At 40.2% G+C, this 19,158-nt stretch overlaps 2 protein-coding genes across 2 annotated transcripts; both read right to left on the bottom strand.

Moving 5' to 3' along the window:
- Positions 1-231: 231 nt before the first annotated feature.
- Positions 232-2,046, bottom strand: LOC119985988 (premnaspirodiene oxygenase-like). Its single transcript, XM_038830496.1, has 2 exons — positions 1,116-2,046; positions 232-1,041 (listed from the first exon to the last, which is right to left on the bottom strand). Exons 1-2 carry the CDS (start codon positions 2,001-2,003, stop codon positions 418-420), a joined length of 1,512 nt encoding a protein of 503 aa, XP_038686424.1. The 5' UTR covers positions 2,004-2,046; the 3' UTR covers positions 232-417.
- An 8,165-nt stretch (positions 2,047-10,211) lies between these two features.
- On the bottom strand, positions 10,212-12,072 carry LOC119986023 (cytochrome P450 71D9-like). The gene is made up of 2 exons (XM_038830552.1): positions 11,147-12,072; positions 10,212-10,909 (listed from the first exon to the last, which is right to left on the bottom strand). The coding sequence occupies exons 1-2, from the start codon at positions 11,969-11,971 to the stop codon at positions 10,277-10,279; spliced, it is 1,458 nt and encodes a 485-aa protein (XP_038686480.1). The 5' UTR covers positions 11,972-12,072; the 3' UTR covers positions 10,212-10,276.
- Between the last annotated feature and the right edge of the window lie 7,086 nt (positions 12,073-19,158).

The raw sequence follows: 19,158 nt of genomic DNA, 5'->3' as shown, positions 1-19,158 counted from the left end.
GTTTGGAAAATAATTTCAAACCCCACACCAGGAAAACTTTACAGGCCGGTTTATACGACTCTATCAGTACCTTAATTAATTACATAAATCAAGATTCATCATTTTTTTTATAAGAGTCACTGTCCTTAAAAGTTTAAGCTTGGATTAGGGTTTAGAATAATCAAGTTGGACCGACATCTCTATCGAATGAATAAATCGCCAAGAAGATGACTTGAGCTAGAATACAAAGTCTAAAAGGAATAATACCAATTGTTTAATCCACAATTTTCATCAGCATTATGCATAAAGAGAAGTGTGACCAATGTCAACACATTACAGGTTTGCATATAAACAACCATTATCTTATTTAACTCAACATAATACAGTAACAGCACGCCCTTGATAAGGAATCTGAATTGTCTTTTAGTTGGATTCTCCTCATGTTACGGTCCTGGGATGGTAAGGAATCGGAACTAAGAGGAGATCGTTTTTTCTCCGAACTACAGCAGCAGAAGTTTCAGACATGTCTAGATCTTCATTTTTGGTACAATCAGGGAGTTTCCAATCGAAATGGTAAAGCAATTTTGCGAGCGTAAGCTCGACATTAGCTGTTCCAAAGGACATGCCGGGACATATCCTCCTTCCAGCACCGAATGGAATGTATTCAAAGTTAACACCCTTGTAATCAATTGAACCATTGAGGAATCTCTCTGGATTGAACCTCTCTGCTTCTGGCCAATATTTCGGGTCTCTCCCGATCACCCATGCATTGATAATGACTTTCGATTTGAGAGGTATCTCGTATCCAGCAATCTGACATATCTCGCTAGATTCTCTTGGAAGAAGCAATGGAAGAGGAGGGTGTAACCTTAGTGTCTCTTTAATAACCAACTTCAAGAATTTTAGCTGAGCAAGACCTGCTTCGTCGACATAACCTTTGGTGTCGAAGACTAGACGCACCTCTGCTTGCGCCACTTCCATTACGTTGGAATTTTTCAACAGTTCTGACATTGCCCATTCTAGAGTTGTAGATGTTGTGTCACTACCAGCAAGCAAAATGTCCTGAAACAAACATCAAGTTACATTATTAAATCGAGCGACAAACCGAACTTCGAGGGACATCTATGCATACTAACCAGGATAACTGCTTTGATGTTGTCGGTCGTTAATTGGAACTCAAAGCCTCCACTGTCTTGAACATTCAACAGAACATCCAGCAAATCATTTGCTACCTCTGTGTCTGAATTTACCCTTTTCACTTTGTGTTCGCTTATAATGTTTTCGAGTATCTTGTCTATTCGTGAATGCAGCTTCTCAAGTCTAGCTTCCATCCCACTAATCATGTGAAAAATTTTGATTGAAGGGAAAAGATCTGTCAAACTGTAGCCGGCCCCTAACTCTATCATTTCTCTAAGAAGTGGTATAAGTCTGCCATGCTCCTCGTGTATCCCACCGAATGCTGCCTTTGCAACAATGTCAATTGTCAATGAACTTAGTTTCTCACTGAGATTGATCTTTGATCCTTTAGTTGAAGAAATCGATTCGATAAGTTTCGCTACCTCTTGTTCCCTGATTGAAACCGCAGCTTGGACTCGACGTGCACTCAATAGCTCCAATGTACAAATCTTTCGCATTTGTCTCCAATACTCTCCATACGGTGCAAATGCAATGCTGGTAGAATTATATGATAAAATGTTTGCAGCGAGGAGGTAAGGCCTTCGAGCGAAAATGGTGTCGTGGGTTTTCATCACTTGTTTCGCAACATCTGCAGAAGAAACAACAAAGTGAGAGACTTCGCCAAGTTGAAGGTGGATTAGGGAGCGTCCATATTTCACAGCCAAGTCTCTTAATCTTTGATGGGGAAGAGAAGAAATCATTTGATGCACATTCCCCACAAATGGTAGCTTCCACGGACCGGGAGGGGCAATTGTGCTCGTTGCTGATATAGACCATATTTTCAGCAGCATAAATATGAAAACTAGAAAAGCAGAGAAGATGGTAAAAGAAGTGATTTGGAGATCCATGATGAAAAAGAATAGAAGTTGAGGTTGGCTAGGGAAGTTGCGGTGGATCCAAATTTATGCAAACTGTGCAATCATTGAGTCGGTAGAGGAAGATTCTTGTGTACTACCTCGCATAATATAGGTCAATAAAAGACAGCTTTTAACTTTTTTGATTGATGATAAGATCATTGTCTCTTAGCCATACTAGAGAATAAAGAAACACATTAACATCTGTTGGTGTTTGACCAAAAATCGGAAAGTAGGAATTCGGGCAGGGGAGCATCTGTCTGGACATGTGGATCGACATGGATCACTTATGTGGTTGTGCCCGTCCAGATTTGGGGCTCTCAAATTCCTTAAGAATTTGAGAGTCCGCAATTCATGTCGTGCGGCAGATATATTGTCACGTTTTATCATCTTAGGGCTATAAATCACTTAATTTTCAAAAGGTGCTCCAGTTGTTATCCAACAAATCTCAACCACACCACACATCTAAGCATAAAGCATTTAAGAATTATACAACTCATCAAATTTTTTTATTAATATATTTATTTTCTTTTCAAAAGTAACTTTCATCTCTCTCATCCTTCCAAGCCTCACAAGTCCACTTTATCTAATTTCACCCTTCTGGATTTGAAATTGAAACAGTAGGGAAGAAGATGGTAAATCGGATAAAGGAACAATTTTGATTGTTGCCCGGCGATTGTAGTACTTGAGAATGGATTGATGACCATTGGGTGCAGTAGGAGGCGCTGTAAAAAACAGGGACAAACACACGATTTTTGATGTTATTTTTCTCTTCGTCTATGTGCTGGTACATATACAAGTAAGGTAATGATGGCCATGATGACCCACACATGTAGACATTTTCTAGTCTAAAATGACGGTCATGATGACCCACACATGTGGACATTTTCTAGTCTAAAATGACGGCCATGATGGCCTACACATGTGGATATTTTCTAGTCTAAAATGACGGCTTAATGTGGACATTTCCTAGTCTAAAATGACGGCTCAACGTCATGACAAACATATCTTCAGTCAACTTTGTGTGTCCCGATTATTCTCCTTGACATCCTGAATATCTGCTCTAACATCCCTGACATCTGTTTTAACACTCCCCCTCAAGTGGGAATATATGTTGATGATTCCCAACTTGTTAATCAAGGCCAAGAATTGTGAAATCCCTACTGATTTGGTAAAAATATCTGTCGGCTGTTTCAAAGTTGGAACATGGAAAGTTTTGATCAATCCAGCTTGAATCTTCTCTCTCACAAGGTGGCAGTCAATTTCTATGTGTTTGGTTCGCTCGTGGAACACAGGGTTTGATGCAATGTGTAGGGCTGCCTGGTTATCACAATGCAGCCTAGCTGGTTGTGAATGTTTAATACCAAGGTCATGTAAAATGTATCGTACCCAAGTTATCTCACAGCATGCTGATGCCATCGAGCGATATTCCGCTTCTGCGCTTGATCGTGAAACCGTGTGTTGTTTCTTGGTTTTCCAAGAGATTAGTGAATGTCCAAGGAAGACACAATATCCCGTAGTTGAGCGCCTTGTGTCACGACACCTTGCCCAATCTGAATCACAATAAGCATTAATCTGCATGATACTGGTTGCCGAAAATAGAATTCCTTGTCCTGGTGCCTGCTTGATGTAACGTAACACTCGGTGAGCTGCTTCCAGATGAGGAGTACGTGGTTTGTCCATGTACTGACTAAGTATATGAACAGCATATACCAGATCCGGTCGAGTAATCGTCAAGTATATTAATCTTCCAATTAGTCTTCGGTAGGAAGTGGGATCACTGATGTACTCTCCTTCATTATTGCTAAGTGACAAATTCTGTTCCATGGGAGTATTAACTGACTTGGCACCAAGGTAACCTGCATCTTCCAGTAACTCAAGGGCATATTTACGCTGTGAAATTGCAATCCCTTTGTTGGAGCGAGCAATTTCTATTCCTAGAAAATACTTCAATGCACCGAGATTCTTGAGTTTGAACTGTCTCATGAGATCGGTTGTGGTCTCTTCGATGTCTTGTAAGCTGCTTCTTGTGAGGATTATGTCATCAACGTAAACAAGCAAAGCAGTAAAGCTTCTACCTCGGGTTCGGATGAATAATGAGTGATCTGATTTAGATTGAGAGAAACCAGTCAATTTGAGTGCAGTAGTCAACTTAATAAACCATTGACGAGAGGCCTGCTTCAATCCGTATAAAGATTTGTGTAATTTACATACTCGAGTCTCCCCCTTTCGTCCGAATCCCGGAGGTAAAGACATGTAAACTTCTTCCTCGAGATCACCATGAAGAAAGGCGTTGTTGATATCAAGTTGGCGAAGATGCCAGTGTTGGGTGGCTGCCACAGCGAGGAGAATGCGGACTGTAACAAGTTTGGCAACTGGGGCAAAGGTCTCACGGTAGTCAAAACCGACAACTTGATTGTACCCTTTGGCAACCAATCGGGCTTTGTAGCGTTCAACAGTACCATCAGGATTAAGTTTGATCTTGTAGACCCATTTGCATCCAATGGCTTTCTTGTGTGGGGGAAGGGATTGTAGAGACCATGTGTTGTTGTCTTGAAGGGCTCGAAGTTCTTGATCCATAGCTTGACGCCATTGAGGATCCTGAACTGCTTGGGAGAAGGTGTTTGGTGTTTTGATGGCAGAGATGGAAGTAGCAAAAACTCTGTACAAGGGAGACAACTGATTATAGGAAACAACATGAGAAAGGGAGTGATAAATACCTACATGTTTAGCCAATGAAGAGGTTGATGTTGGTGGAGATCGAGCGGGCAATGAAGCTTCTACATGGTAGTCTTGGAGATAACTGGGTATACAAGTTGGGCGTTGTGATCGAGTGGAAGGCAGAGACTGTAGGGAAGTAGATTCTGATGTGGTGGTGTTGGGTGGAATAGGTTCAGGTGTAGGAGAGGAATGTAGTTGTTGCTCATGAATAGGAAGTGTCGGTGGCTGAATGTCTGCATGAGAAGGATGGGGTTCTTGGTAAGTATCGGATGAAGAAGGAAATAAAGGTGAAGTAGTGGGAGGAATGGCAGCGGAAGTGGAATGAGGGAATATTTGTTCATAGAATATGACATCCCGAGAGATAAAAAACTTTCCAGTTTCTAAGTTATAGACTCGGTACCCCTTTGTCCCATATGGATATCCAAGAAATATGCAACGGATGGAACGGACATCAAATTTAGTAGGGCGATGGTGATGTGTGGAGGCAAAGCATAGGCAACCGAATACGCGCAGATGCATATAGGAGGGTGGTTTCTTGAAGAGAATTTCATATGGCGTTTTACCTTGAAGGACAGTAGTGGGTGTCCGATTGATAAGGTAAGCAGCTGTAAGAATGGAATCCCCCCAAAATGTTTTGGGAAGTTGGGCTTGAAACAAGAGTGCACGGGCAACATTTAGAAGGTGGCGATGCTTGCGCTCGGCGACTCCATTTTGTTGTGGAGTGGAAACGCAACTGGTTTGATGTAAAATTCCCTTGTTAGAAAAAAAATCTTGCATTGAAAATTCTGGGCCATTGTCACTACGGATAATTTTGATGCAAGATGAGAATTGTGTTTCAACAAAATTGATGAATGAAACAAGGAATTTCCGTGCATCTGATTTGGCATGCAAAAGGTAAACCCATGTGCAGCGAGAAAAATCGTCAACAATGGTAAGGAAATATTTGTCTCCATTGAGTGTTGGAATGTGATAGCCCCCCTAAATATCAACATGGATTAACTCGAATGGTGTTTTTGTAGTAATAGAACTTAAATGAAAAGGTTTACGAGTTTGTTTGGCAAGGGGACAAATAACACAATCATCAATAGAGCAAAAATCAATATTCTTGGTAGAAAAGGAAAGAGCATGTAGGCTTTTATTGGACAAATGACCTAAACGTTGATGCCAGAGATTGGAGGAAGTTGAGGCTGCTGTGGAGACAGAGTGACACCCAGATATCTTCGAAACATCCAAATAGTAAAGCCCATTGCGCTCAGTTCCCATCCCAATCATCTTCCCCGATCGTTGGTCCTGAACAAAACAAGATGTATCAGAAAACGTTGCACAACATAAGGAGGTCTTAGCAAGTTTGGCTACGGAAATTAAATTCAGTTTGAATGAAGGAACACAGAGTACATTATAGAGAACAAATGTATCTGAAAGGCGGATGGTCCCGATGTGTGTTACAAGAGCAAGTGCATGGTTGGGTAGATGTACATGTTGGTTAAGGACTGGTGTCTTGGTGGTCAGAAAGGTCGGTGAACATACCATGTGATCGGTGGCCCCTGTGTCAAAAATCCATTGGGTATCTGGAATGAAATTGTTTGCACAAACTTTGTTACCTGACATGTTGCTCATGGTGGTGGCTGCACTCACTTGACTTGCCATGTTTCCAATTTTGTTTTGATTTATGAGGGCAATGAGATCATGATATTGTTCTGCCGTGAGATTGTAAGGAGTGGATGGTGTATCAGTTCTTTCTGATTGGGAATCAACATGATGTGCCTTTGAGCGGAAATTGGAATTGACATTGGATTGGTTGTTCCTATCACCGTGATTATTGGCTCGCTTCAATTTTCGACAAATATCAACAGTGTGTCCTTTGTGACCACAGTATTCACACTTGAGGTGTGCACGACAGTCTTCAGCAGTGTGCCCCATGAGATTGCAGCGGTGGCAACGTACATTGTTATTTTGCTTCAAGAATCTCTTTTCAGCCGAATTGAAACTATTCCTGGCAGCAAAGGCTGCTGCTTCCGGTGTCTTTCCCAAGACTTGGGATGACACGACTCGCTGTTTTTCATCCTGGTTAATGAGGGAAAACACTTTGTTGACTGGAGGTAAAGGTTCCATGAGTAAAATCTGTCCACGTGCGGCTGCGTAGACCTCATTGAGTCCCATGAGGAACTTGATGGAACGTTGTGTTTGTTGGTACTGCAGCAGCGTCTTGGAGATATCTCCACTGCAAGATGGCATAGGACATAGAGCATCTCGCTTATCCCATAAACTTTTCAATTTAGTATAGTACTCACCAATGGTCATGTTACCTTGTAGGCAATCATGAATTTGTTGTTCAATTTGAAATAAGTATACACTGTTGGAAAGGCCAAGTCGATCCTTCAACTCATTCCAAAGATCGTGCGCGTCTTCATTATACATGACGCTTTGTCCAATGTCAGGTGATATTGTGTTGAGGATCCATCCTTTGACAAGAAGGTTGCATCGAATCCATTGTTTCATCTCCACTACGGACTCTGCAGGTGGTTTAGTCACAGTCCCATCAATGAAACCATCCTTGTTCTTTGCAATGAGAGCGATGAGCATCGCATGACTCCAAAGAGAGTAGTTGTCTTGATTTAGTGTTTGATTCACTAGGACAAGACCAGGTTGATCCGAGTGATGAAGATAGAGAGGATTACTTGGGTCGTCATACTTGTGTGATTGAACTTTGGTCATCTCAGATTCTTCTGGAGTGTCGTCGTTGTTCTTGGCCATTGGTGCTGTTGGTAGTGATGGAAGAAGATGGCTTGTTGCTGGTTTTGTTTATGTGGTGTGTTCTTGAACCTGCTCCGATACCATGTAAAAAACAGGGACAAACACACGATTTTTGATGTTATTTTTCTCTTCGTCTATGTGCTGGTACATATACAAGTAAGGTAATGATGGCCATGATGACCCACACATGTAGACATTTTTTAGTCTAAAATGACGGTCATGATGACCCACACATGTGGACATTTTATAGTCTAAAATGACGGCCATGATGGCCTACACATGTGGATATTTTCTAGTCTAAAATGACGGCTTAATGTGGACATTTCCTAGTCTAAAATGACGGCTCAACGTCATGACAAACATATCTTCAGTCAACTTTGTGTGTCCCGATTATTCTCCTTGACATTCTGAATATCTGCTCTAACATCCCTGACATCTGTTTTAACAGGCGCAGCGGGATGTGGACTAGGAGACTCATCTTCGATGGCTGTAATAGTTCTACTAGAAGGGGCATAGGCCGTGGGAATGAAAGATTGAGCCGCCAGGCTCGAAAGAAAACAACTGGATGAAATTGGGCCACTCTTTCCTTCTGAGCGATCACCAAATTTCTTAAATAGATGTCGACTGATCTTAACTATGGTAGTCATCGGCAATGGAAGATAGTTATTGAGAGTGGAAATATGAGTTGGAAGTTCTAAAATTGAATAACAAACATAAAGTTGTAGTAGACACGTGTTTGTATGTCTATCTTTTAGATTCATTTAATGGTCAGGATTTGATAATTTGAGACTCTCAAATTCTTAAGGAATTTGAGAGCCCCCAAATCCATGCCGTCCAGACAACATAAACAAACGTTGATGGACAGAGGTGTTTCTGTCCAGGAAGCTTGAGTAGTCGTCCGGAGAGCTGTCGTCAGTAAAAATAGAAATATTTACTAGGGTTGTAACTTAGTTCCAATTGTTTTGTTTCTCTAAAAGGGGTTAGAGAGATGGATAAGAGAGAGCAATGTAGTGAGAACTTTGTGGGAAATCTATTGGATATAATTGGGTTTTCGGTTTGAGAAAAGATTAAGTGTGTATAATGAAATTTCTCTAGGTGGGTTTTTCTCCAAGTTTATTCTTTTGTTGAGATTGATTTTATTCTTCAGTTTCAATTTCTCTATTGTCGTTTAATATTCCTGTTAAGGAGAATCAACAACATCTTTGAAACTCGTATATCTAACTAACACAATTTCTTAATCATAATTAAAGGACACAGGTATGGCTTTGAGGTTGTTAGAGCTTAAATCAAAATATTTTGTCGCTGCCAGTGTCTGTAGCGTCTTCCCACAAGCATCACTTAAAAAATAGTAGTGCTAGGGAACCCATTTAATGGTACCCCATGGGAACCCAAATCTGTTAAACGAAATTTTAAAACATTTTAACTCTCAAAATACATGTTAAATTAAAAAAAAATTATATATTCAAAATCAGCACATAAACTCTTTCAAATAAGATCCATTTGTCGATGAGTTTTATCGGGTAAATCTTAATTCTATTTTTTTTAATGGAATTTCTTAATTTCATTGTTTTTTTTCAATGAAATTTCAAACACAAACGAATTTCATAACTAAAACAATGAATTCTAAACTATACTTTAAAAAACAATAGAATTTATATTAAAACAATAAACTTTAGAAAATGAATTATGGGATAAAAGAGTGAAAATAAAACTATTCCATTGATTAAACCAATGGAATAAATCTGTTGGGCTCTCATATACTACCAAACAGATGGACTATTTGCCATTTTCACTTTAAAAAGAGGCCGTTGAGTTAGTAGTAGGAATTAGTAATAGTTGCATATTTTTTTGTCTGTAACTACATATCAGCTGTGTAATAAATACATAGAACAATCAACATATCTCTAAAAGGGTAGTATTCAACCATACATCCTAAAGTTTGGATCAAGATATCTCTAAAACGGAATTATTCAACCATGCCTACTCAAGTTTGGTACAGAGTCCTATAGTTGCATAAACTCTATTTCTATAACAGCCCATCTCTCCTTGGACCAAGAAAGATATTAAACGTTTTGGGCTGGCCTTTGCAATGTCAAGTTTGGTGATACCGCCCATCTCTCTCTGGGCTCAGTGCTCTATATCCTACATAGCCTGGGGAGGAGGTGAAGTGGAAAATAAAATAGGCCAAACTTCTTAACCTAGTAAGACCAGTCCTCACGGATCTGCAGTGGAACAAAACTTTGAGGCCGAGGGAAGTCCAAATAGGACAATATCTTGTGTGTGGGCTTAGTGCTGCCACTCAATCCATCATTTAAGACATTTTCCTTGCTCGAGTGAAACATCATCTACAGCTATAGAATGGGCGATGTCAGAGTTACAAAAGAATCCAAGACTGATGGCGCAAGAGATTGTCTTTTATATGGTTCTTCACTTCTATTTCAAGCTGCAAGATCTCCTGTGCGTGGCTCAATAAAAGCGGAAGAACCATACTCAAAGACGCAAGTTTCTTGCACAAGGAAAGCAGAAACTATAAGAATTAGAGAAACAACATATCCATTAGAATTAGATACATGGCTTTTATTGATTCAAGCAATCTTTCAAAAAGACATCTCATCCAAGCAAGCTGGAGAAAACCCTTGACTTCTAACTCAAAGTTATGTAACTGTAAAATAACAACATCTCACACATAATCTCGTGAGATTATTCAAAGCACAAAACATAAACATAAACATAGACTTGACTACTTGCTCAATGCAATATAACAAACGAGAATGTTGTAATATAGGTGAACATCACTTGCTTTCCTCAACAAAAGGGGAATTATAAGGAATGGGAATTAAGACCAGATCACTTTTTCTTGTAACCGCAAGACCAAAATGTTCAGTCATATCTAGATCTTCTTGTTTGACATTATCAGGGAGTTTCCAATCAAAATGGTACAGTAACTGCGCAAGCGGAAGCTCAGTGTTGGCTAACCCAAATGACATTCCAGGACATATCCTCCTTCCAGCACCAAATGGGAGAAATTCAAAGTTATTACCCTTGTACTCAATTGAGCTATCGAGGAATCTCTCTGGATAGAATCTCTCTGCTTCAGTCCAATAGTTGGGATCCCTTCCAATAGCCCATGCATTGATGATAATCTGGGTCTTTTCGGGTATCTCATATCCATTAATCTGACATGTCTCTCTGCATTCTCTTGGAGCTAATAATGGAGCTGGAGGGTGTAACCTTAGAGTTTCTTTGATTACTGCTCTTAAGAACTTTAGTTCTTCGAGTCCTGCTTCATCTACATATCCTTTTTCATCAAAGGCCCGTCTCACCTCTGCTTGAGCCTTTGTCATCACTCTCGGATTCTTTAGCAGTTCTGCCATTACCCATTCTGAAATTGTAGCCGATGTTTCAACCCCACCTAAGAAAATGTCCTGAAAAAATATTGCTTTTGACTTGTAAATTTCTTTAACATATTCCGAAGGGAAAAACAGGTAAATTGATTTAGTAATTAACAAGACTAACTAAAGACAACGGCAATTTGCTGGATCTAATTGTTAATTTTGAAGCTTATTAGTGAAGTCTATATAAGATTTTTCACAACTAGATCCAAATTTTAAACCTTTATAGAGATAAAACGTAACAAGATGTGAATAACATATGATACTTACCAGTACCACTGCTTTGACGTTGTCTGTTGTAAAGGAGAAGTCTTCTTGTTCCTGAAGACTCAAGAGAATGTCTAAAAAACTTTTGGCATCACTAGAATCGATTGTTAACCTCTTAACTCTATGTTCATTGATTAGGCTTTCAAATATCTGATCAATTTCATGATGCAGGCTCTCAGGTCGAGTCCTCACCCCACTGATTACATGAAGGAATTTTATGGATGGGAACATGTCAGCTAAATTGAAACCTCCAATAACCTCAATTATTTCTCTTACAAATGGAACAAATGCTGCATGCCTCTCACTAATCACACCAAATGCTGCCTTAAGAGAAATAGATTTAATGAACTCTAATGTCTCTTCTTCTCTTATTGGTCGTGCCGCTTGAACCCTTCTTCCACTAAAGACCTCCACTGTGCAGATTTTACGTATCTGTCTCCAATACTCTCCATATGGCGCAAACGCAACATCTTTAAAGTTATAGAACATGATATCTGCGGCAAGGCTATAAGGTCTTGTGGCAAACTTAATGTCATTTGTTTTCATTACTTCTTTAGCAACTTCTGGAGAAGAAAAGATAACAGTGGAGACTTCACCTACCTGAAGGTGCATAATAGGTCCGTATTTTGTGGCTAAATCTCGTAGGCGGCGATGGGGCAGAGAGCCGATCAATTGGTGCATGTTTCCTATAAGGGGTAGCTTCCATGGACCTGGTGGTTCTGCAATATTTGACTTAGGGTGTTCTGATTTACTCCATATTCTCGGTAGCATAAATATGGAAACAAGAAAGCTCAAAAGAACTGAAAAGAAAAGAATTTGATGGTCCATGATAGCGATGAAGCTGCAGTTGCTATCAAGATTTAAAACAGACTGTGGACTGTGGAGGAAATGGAGATTAATGTAGAAGCAAGATGCTATCCTAAACTGGGTTTTTTTTTTCTTTAGGTTATGTGAAATGGACATACTTTTAGTTATAACCTGCATTGATGACAGCTCAAAATAAATAATAATTGAAGAAGGGATGGAGGTATCTTACCAATAATGGAATACAAATCTTTTGATGGGATTTGGAGAAAAGAGCCCGTGTCTTGTACTGATAAAATAAGGAAATTAATTCATTGTTATCAGTAGATGAGGTCAGTGCCATAAAAAAAATTTAACAATAGAATTTATTGTTAATATCAAGATGCCCTATTGCTAGAAAACAAAAATCAGTAATGTTCTTCAGCTCCTCTGGTTTCATCATGGATCTTCTTCACTTTTCTTCTTCTCCAATACTTTTGACCCCCTTTGTTTTCATATTTATGGAAGCTACCTCTGTTAGGAAATGTACACCAACTCATTTGCTCTCTACTCTCTAGGAATTAAGAGCATGGGAGCCATGTCAGACAAATTGTCTTCTAAGGGGATGCCATATATTACAAAATGACAATAAAAGAAAACCCTAGATTGTATATATATTACAAGTTCTCCACTGCAATGTTAAGAATTTTTCCCTTTAAAAATCTTAACGATCCATAATATTAGTAAATAGTAAGTGTCCTAGGGCTGAGTGTTCTTTAGGTTTGACCAATTTACTTTTTGAATTGTGGAGCAAACTCATTAACTCAAGTGGGCCAGCTTTCAAGATTCTAAAAAATACTACAAGTCACCCAGGAAAGACCATTTACTAAAAATGGTAGGGAGGGGCAATTGTGCTTGTTGCTGATATAGACCATATTTTCAGCAGCATAAATATGAAAACTAGAAAAGCAGAGAAGATGGTAAAAGAAGTGATTTGGAGTTCCATGATGAAAAAGAATAGAAGTTGAGGTTTGATAGGGAATTAAGTTGCAGTGGATCCAAATTTAATTTATGCAAACTGTGCAATCATCGAGCCAGTAGAGGAAGATTCTTGTGTACTACCTCGCATAATATAGGTCAATAAAGGACAGCTTTTAACTTTTTTGACTGATGATAAGATCATTGTCTCTTAGCCATACTAGAAAATAAAGAAAACACATTAACATCTGTTGGTGTTTGACCAAAAATCGGAAAGTAGGAATTCGGACAGAGGTGTTTCTGTCCGGACAGCTTGAGTTACCGTCTGGAGAGCTGACGTCAGTAAAAATAGAAGTATTTACTAGGGTTGTAACTTAGTTCCAATTGTTTTGTTTCTCTAAAAGGGGTTAGAGAGATGGCTAAGTGTCACGACCCATAATAAGGATACGTGACCGGCGCATGACCTCAATGAACCTAAGCACACTAAGGCCAAGCAAGCCTCTGAACAGGTGGTTTGACACTAATATAATCAAAGAAACAAAACATACGTGATATGAAAATACCTACAACACAGTCTGGCCCATAGCCTTACATATCATTATACCTTATCTGTAGTTAACGGAGCATCTAGAGTCGATAAAATACGGTGATACATGAGTCCAAAATAATACATAATCACACCCGCACTATATGTGCTGGGCTCACCAGAATACGGAGGTTGAAAGTCTATCTGGCTGTAGGAAGATCTGGCTCTACTGGATCAACTATATCTGGAAAAAATGCCAACAACGCAAGCGTGAGTCACAAGACTCAGTGAATGAATAGTAACTCAACCAATACAGAGGGGGACAAGCATGCTAGAACAGGTACGGGATATCGATAACATTAAATATGTGCAACATGATCAATAAGCCAATAGATATAAAGGAATAGTGACCATACGGGAGGACTTCCATACAGAATAAATAGGCAGCACATACAATGCGGTAACAGGCAGCACAATCAGTGCCGAATCAGGCAGCACACTTAGTGCCGAAACAGGCAGCACATTCAGTGCCGTAACAGGCAGCACACTCAGTGCCGAATCATACTTGGTGCACCAAGGCTAACGAATACTGTCGTTAGCACACAGTATCCTGATCAAAGTCACTCCCAGAACAAACATATGAGCAAAAGTCGAACAGACTAGTACAGCGTCAGACTGGAATTAAGAAACATAATAAAGAGCCATAAAACATGCTTGTCCCATAACGTACGAGAGAACGATACCATCATATATCAAGCACGATAACATATCCAAAAATGCTAGATTCATCAATAAAGTCATATTGGATCCAAATCTAGAAGAAAGCGTAGGGCCATAAGAGAAAAAGAATCCAATGTATCGAACAAGTTGCCTATTCACTCACCTGGTATTAGCAATTAAAACACCATCTAGTTCCTCCAATAGTCGCGTAGTTCACCGGTCAACTAGTCACCTAAACAAAACATAGTTTACCTACTTAGAATCTCCCAATGTGTCCCCATTATTACTGACATGTTAAAAAAAATTCGACAGCATAACGACGTACCAATGCGAATCCCAAAAATTATATAACTCAACTGGTTCAAGAAAAATTCAATACTTCAATAATTCCCAATCATATCAAACTCATATCCACATCTCCAACATCCAAATTCAACAAAATTATTTTTTTATAACTCAAAGGCTTATAAGATATGCTTGATCATAAATCACACTTACCCTTGAAAGCTTTATTACTTTCCCTGCCTACTCGATGATGATTTTTTTTTATTCACCTGATTCACTACAAAAGATTCACATATGACCTCATTAGGCTCCAATAAGTTCCATTTACCATTTTAAATAATAAAATCTCACATTTAGCACCACCTGGTGCTTACCCTGTGTATTTCCACCAAATTTCCAACTTCAACAAAAATTCCAGCAGCTCATATATCTGGGATAATCTCATATTAGCTCCCACATTAAATCTCAAATTCAGATGTACAGTGCTATTAGAGCCCTTACCTTCGTAAACACAAGTCTTCAATTTCCCTTCAAGAACATTCTTGAGCATGGCCCTAGTCTCTATTCTTGGTAATCACAACATCACAAGCAAGGGACATCTCCATTAAAACCATTTACTTCACCCAAAAATTTTAAATCAAAAGATCAAAGTCTTACCTTAAAGAGTTTCTCACACCCTTGTACTGCAAATCGATTCCAACACTTCACAAGAGAAAACCCAGATGTAGACACAACAATCATAAGCTTCAAACTATTTTGACCCAGCCGGATTCACTAACCAAGCCACCCTGCATCCACCGCTCACCGTCTCACTTGTTCTAGAAAACTCTCAAAGAAAATGGTTCTTTGATGGCTTACACGGGAAGCCCAAGTCTGATTGTTAGTGGAATATATTTTTTTTTTTCAAAAGACCTTTCCACCCTCAACACTTATCAAATTTTACCACTCTCTATTTACGATTTTGCCATTGTTCTAATTGACTATTTACGATTCATTTAAGTGGGTATTACATTCTCCTCCCCTTAAAAGAAATTTCGTCCTCGAAATATACCTTATGTCGAGCCCGTAGCTTCAAACAAGTGTGGATATTGGGTACACATAATGTCCTCCGGTTCCCACGTGGCCTCCTGACTAGTGTGGTTCCGCCAAACCACTTTCACCGATGCTATATCCTTTGAACGAAGCTTCCTTATTTGTCTATCCACAATGGCCACTGGTTGCTCAACATATGACAAATCTTCCTCTATCTGGACCGACTGTGTTTGCAATACGTGTGTCGGATCCGGTAGGTATTTTCGCAACATGGACACATGAAACACCGGATGTACACTAGACAAGTAAGGTGGTAATGCCAATCGATAGGCTACTGCTCCAACTCGCTCAAGTACCTCAAAAGGACCAATATATCGAGGACTGAGTTTTCCTCTCACACCGAATCTCAACACACCTTTCATCGGGGATACTCGAAGGAAAACATGATCTCCAATAGCAAACTCCAAATCTCGACGACGGTGATCAACATAGGCCTTTTGTCTACTCTGAGCTGCTAACAACTTATCTCTAATCAAATGGACCTTGTTCACGGAGTCTTGCACCAAATCAGGACCAAAAAGACTAGATTCTCCTGCCTCAAACCATCCAATAGGAGATCTACATCTCCTTCCATACAAAGCCTCAAAAGGCGCCATCTGAATACTAGCTTGATAGCTATTGTTGTAAGCGAACTCGGTCAAAGGCAAATATCTCTCCCAACTACCTCCAAAGTCAAGTACACAAGCTCGCAACATATCCTCTAAGATTTGAATAGTTCTTTCTGACTGTCCATCAGTCTGAGGGTGAAATGCGGTACTCAAATCAACCCGGGTTCCCAAGGCTTCCTGAAAAGCCTTCCAAAATCGAGCTGTAAACTGCGGTCCACGATCAGAAATGATAGATACAGGAACCCCATGAAGTCTAACAATCTCATCCAGATACAACTGTGCATACTGGGCTACAGTATAAGTAGTCTTCACTGGAAGGAAATGGGCTGACTTCGTCAATCTATCAACTATCACCCAAACAGAATCATATCCCTTGCGGGATCGGGGTAACCCAGTCACAAAATCCATCGTGATCCTCTCCCATTTCCATTCAGGTATTTCAATCCTCTGAAGCAACCCCGCTGGTCTTTGATGTTCAGCCTTTACTTGCTGACACACCAAACACCGCGAAACGAACTCCGCCACATCCTTTTTCATTCTCTCCCACCAATACAACTGTTTTAGATCCTGATACATCTTTGTAGATCCAGGATGTACAGTATATGTAGTATTATGAGCCTCCTCTAAAATAAGCCTCAACAAGTCATCCACCTTTGGAACACATAAACGATCACCACACCATAACACTCCATCTGAATCAACTCTAAATCCGATTTTCTTCCCATCACGAACCATTTGAATATAGTGAAGTATTACCGGATCTTTTGACTGAGATGCCTTAATTTGATCTGATAAAGATGAATGAAGTTGTACGTGTGCTAAAAATACACCCGAATCACCAATCTCAAAATGCACACCGTAACCCTCTAATTTATGGAGCTCTGTCACCAAGTGTCTTCTACTTACTGAAATATGGGCCAAACTACCCATGGACTTCCTGCTCAAAGCATCTGCCACAACATTAGCTTTACCCGGATGGTACAAAATTGTACAATCGTAGTCTTTCAATAACTCCATCCATCTACGCTGTCTCAAGTTTAGGTCTTTTTGCTGAAAGATATATTTCAAACTTTTATGGTCTGTATATACTTCACAAGTCTCACCATACAAGTAATGCCTCCAAATTTTTAAGGCAAACACCACTGCTGCCATTTCTAAATCATGAGTGGGATAATTTTGCTCATGCTTCTTTAACTGCCTAGAAGCATAGGCAATGACTCTACCATGCTGCATCAAAACACAACCCAATCCCACTCTGGAAGCATCACAATATACTGCATATCCACCCGTCCCCATCGGCAAAGTTAAAACCGGAGCTGAAGTCAAACAATCCTTGAGCTTCTGAAAGCTCTCCTCACAACTATCTGACCACTGAAACTTCACATTTTTCTGAGTCAACCGAGTCAAAGGAGCCGCGATCTTAGAGAAATATTGGACAAAGCGACGATAATAGCCCGCTAAACCCAAGAAACTCCGGATCTCAGTCACTGTAGTAGGCCTCGGCCAATTCTGAATTGTTTCAATTTTCTGAGGATCAGCCTGAATACCATCCCTCGAAACCACATGCCCCAGAAAAGCTACACTGTCCAGCCAGAACTCACACTTGGAGAATTTGGCATACAATTGTTCCTCCCGTAATGTTTGTAATACAATCCTCAAGTGTCCTTCGTGTACCTCCTCACTCCTGGAATACACTAGAATATCATCAATAAACACAATAACAAAATGATCTAAGTATGGCTTAAACACTCGGTTCATCAAATCCATAAATGCTGCAGGGGCATTAGTCAACCCAAAAGACATCACCAGGAACTCGTAATGCCCATAACGTGTTCGAAAAGCAGTTTTTGGAATATCTTCCTTTTTAACCCGCAACTGATGATAACCCGAACGAAGATCTATCTTGGAGAAACATTGAGCACCTTGTAACTGATCAAACAAATCATCTATACGGGGCAACGGGTATTGATTCCTCACTGTCACCTTATTTAATTGTCTATAATCAATGCATAATCTCATAGAGCCATCCTTCTTCTTCACAAAGAGCACTGGGGCTCCCCAAGGTGATGTACTAGGGCGAATCAACCCTTTATCCAGCAGATCCTGTAATTGTTCCTTTAACTCCTTCAACTCCAAAGGTGCCATACGGTATGGAGGTATCGATATCGGTTGAGTACCGGGAACCAGATCAATACTAAAATCTACATCCCGCTCTGGGGGTACTCCTGGCAACTCATCTGGAAAAACATCCACAAATTCCCGTACCACTCGAACCTGATCAAGGTTCTCCACTCTATGCTCACTATCCTTGACTAACGCAAGGTATCCCTGACATCCATTCTGTAACAACTTGCTAGCAGTCAATGATGAAATCATGGCAATCGGTAACATAGTATAGTCACCCTGAAATATAACTGGCGGCTTCCCAGGAAACGCCAACTTAACTACCTTCTGACGACAGTTAAGAGTCGCAAAACATGATGCCAACCAATCCATTCCTAAAATCACATCAAGCTCCATCATATCTAACACAATGAAATTTGCCAAAGTCTTTTTACCACTCACTATCACATCGCATAATCTATGCTCACATATCACATATAAAGACTCACCAACCGGAGTCTCTACCCAGAAAGGCTGACTCAGCAAAGTGGGATCTCTACCAAACCGTGATGCAAAACTCGGGGACACATATGAATGCGTAGAACCTGGATCAAATAACACATGGGCATCGAAAGAACAGACAGAAAGAATACCTGTAACCACCGCATTGGATGCCTGAGCATCCTGTGGAGTAAGCGCAAAGACTCGTGCCTGACCTCCTCCTGACTGGCCTTGGCCTCGACCTCCGGAACCTCGGCCTCCAGAACCACTACCAGGCTGAGCTATAGTCTGTCTCACCGGCTGTACAGTAGCAGGGGTGGTAGGTGGTATTGATCCGTGACTAGACATACTCTGACCCTGAGGGCAATCACGTTTCTGATGTCCAAGCTGTCCACACCGAAAGCAAGCTCCAGTAATCC

Source organism: Tripterygium wilfordii, chromosome 19, assembly GCF_013401445.1.
Source record: "Tripterygium wilfordii isolate XIE 37 chromosome 19, ASM1340144v1, whole genome shotgun sequence".
In the NCBI taxonomy this organism is placed as follows: Eukaryota; Viridiplantae; Streptophyta; class Magnoliopsida; order Celastrales; family Celastraceae; genus Tripterygium; species Tripterygium wilfordii.
The sequence above is the reverse complement of the archived record's forward strand: the minus strand, read 5'-3'. Positions and strand labels throughout refer to the sequence as shown.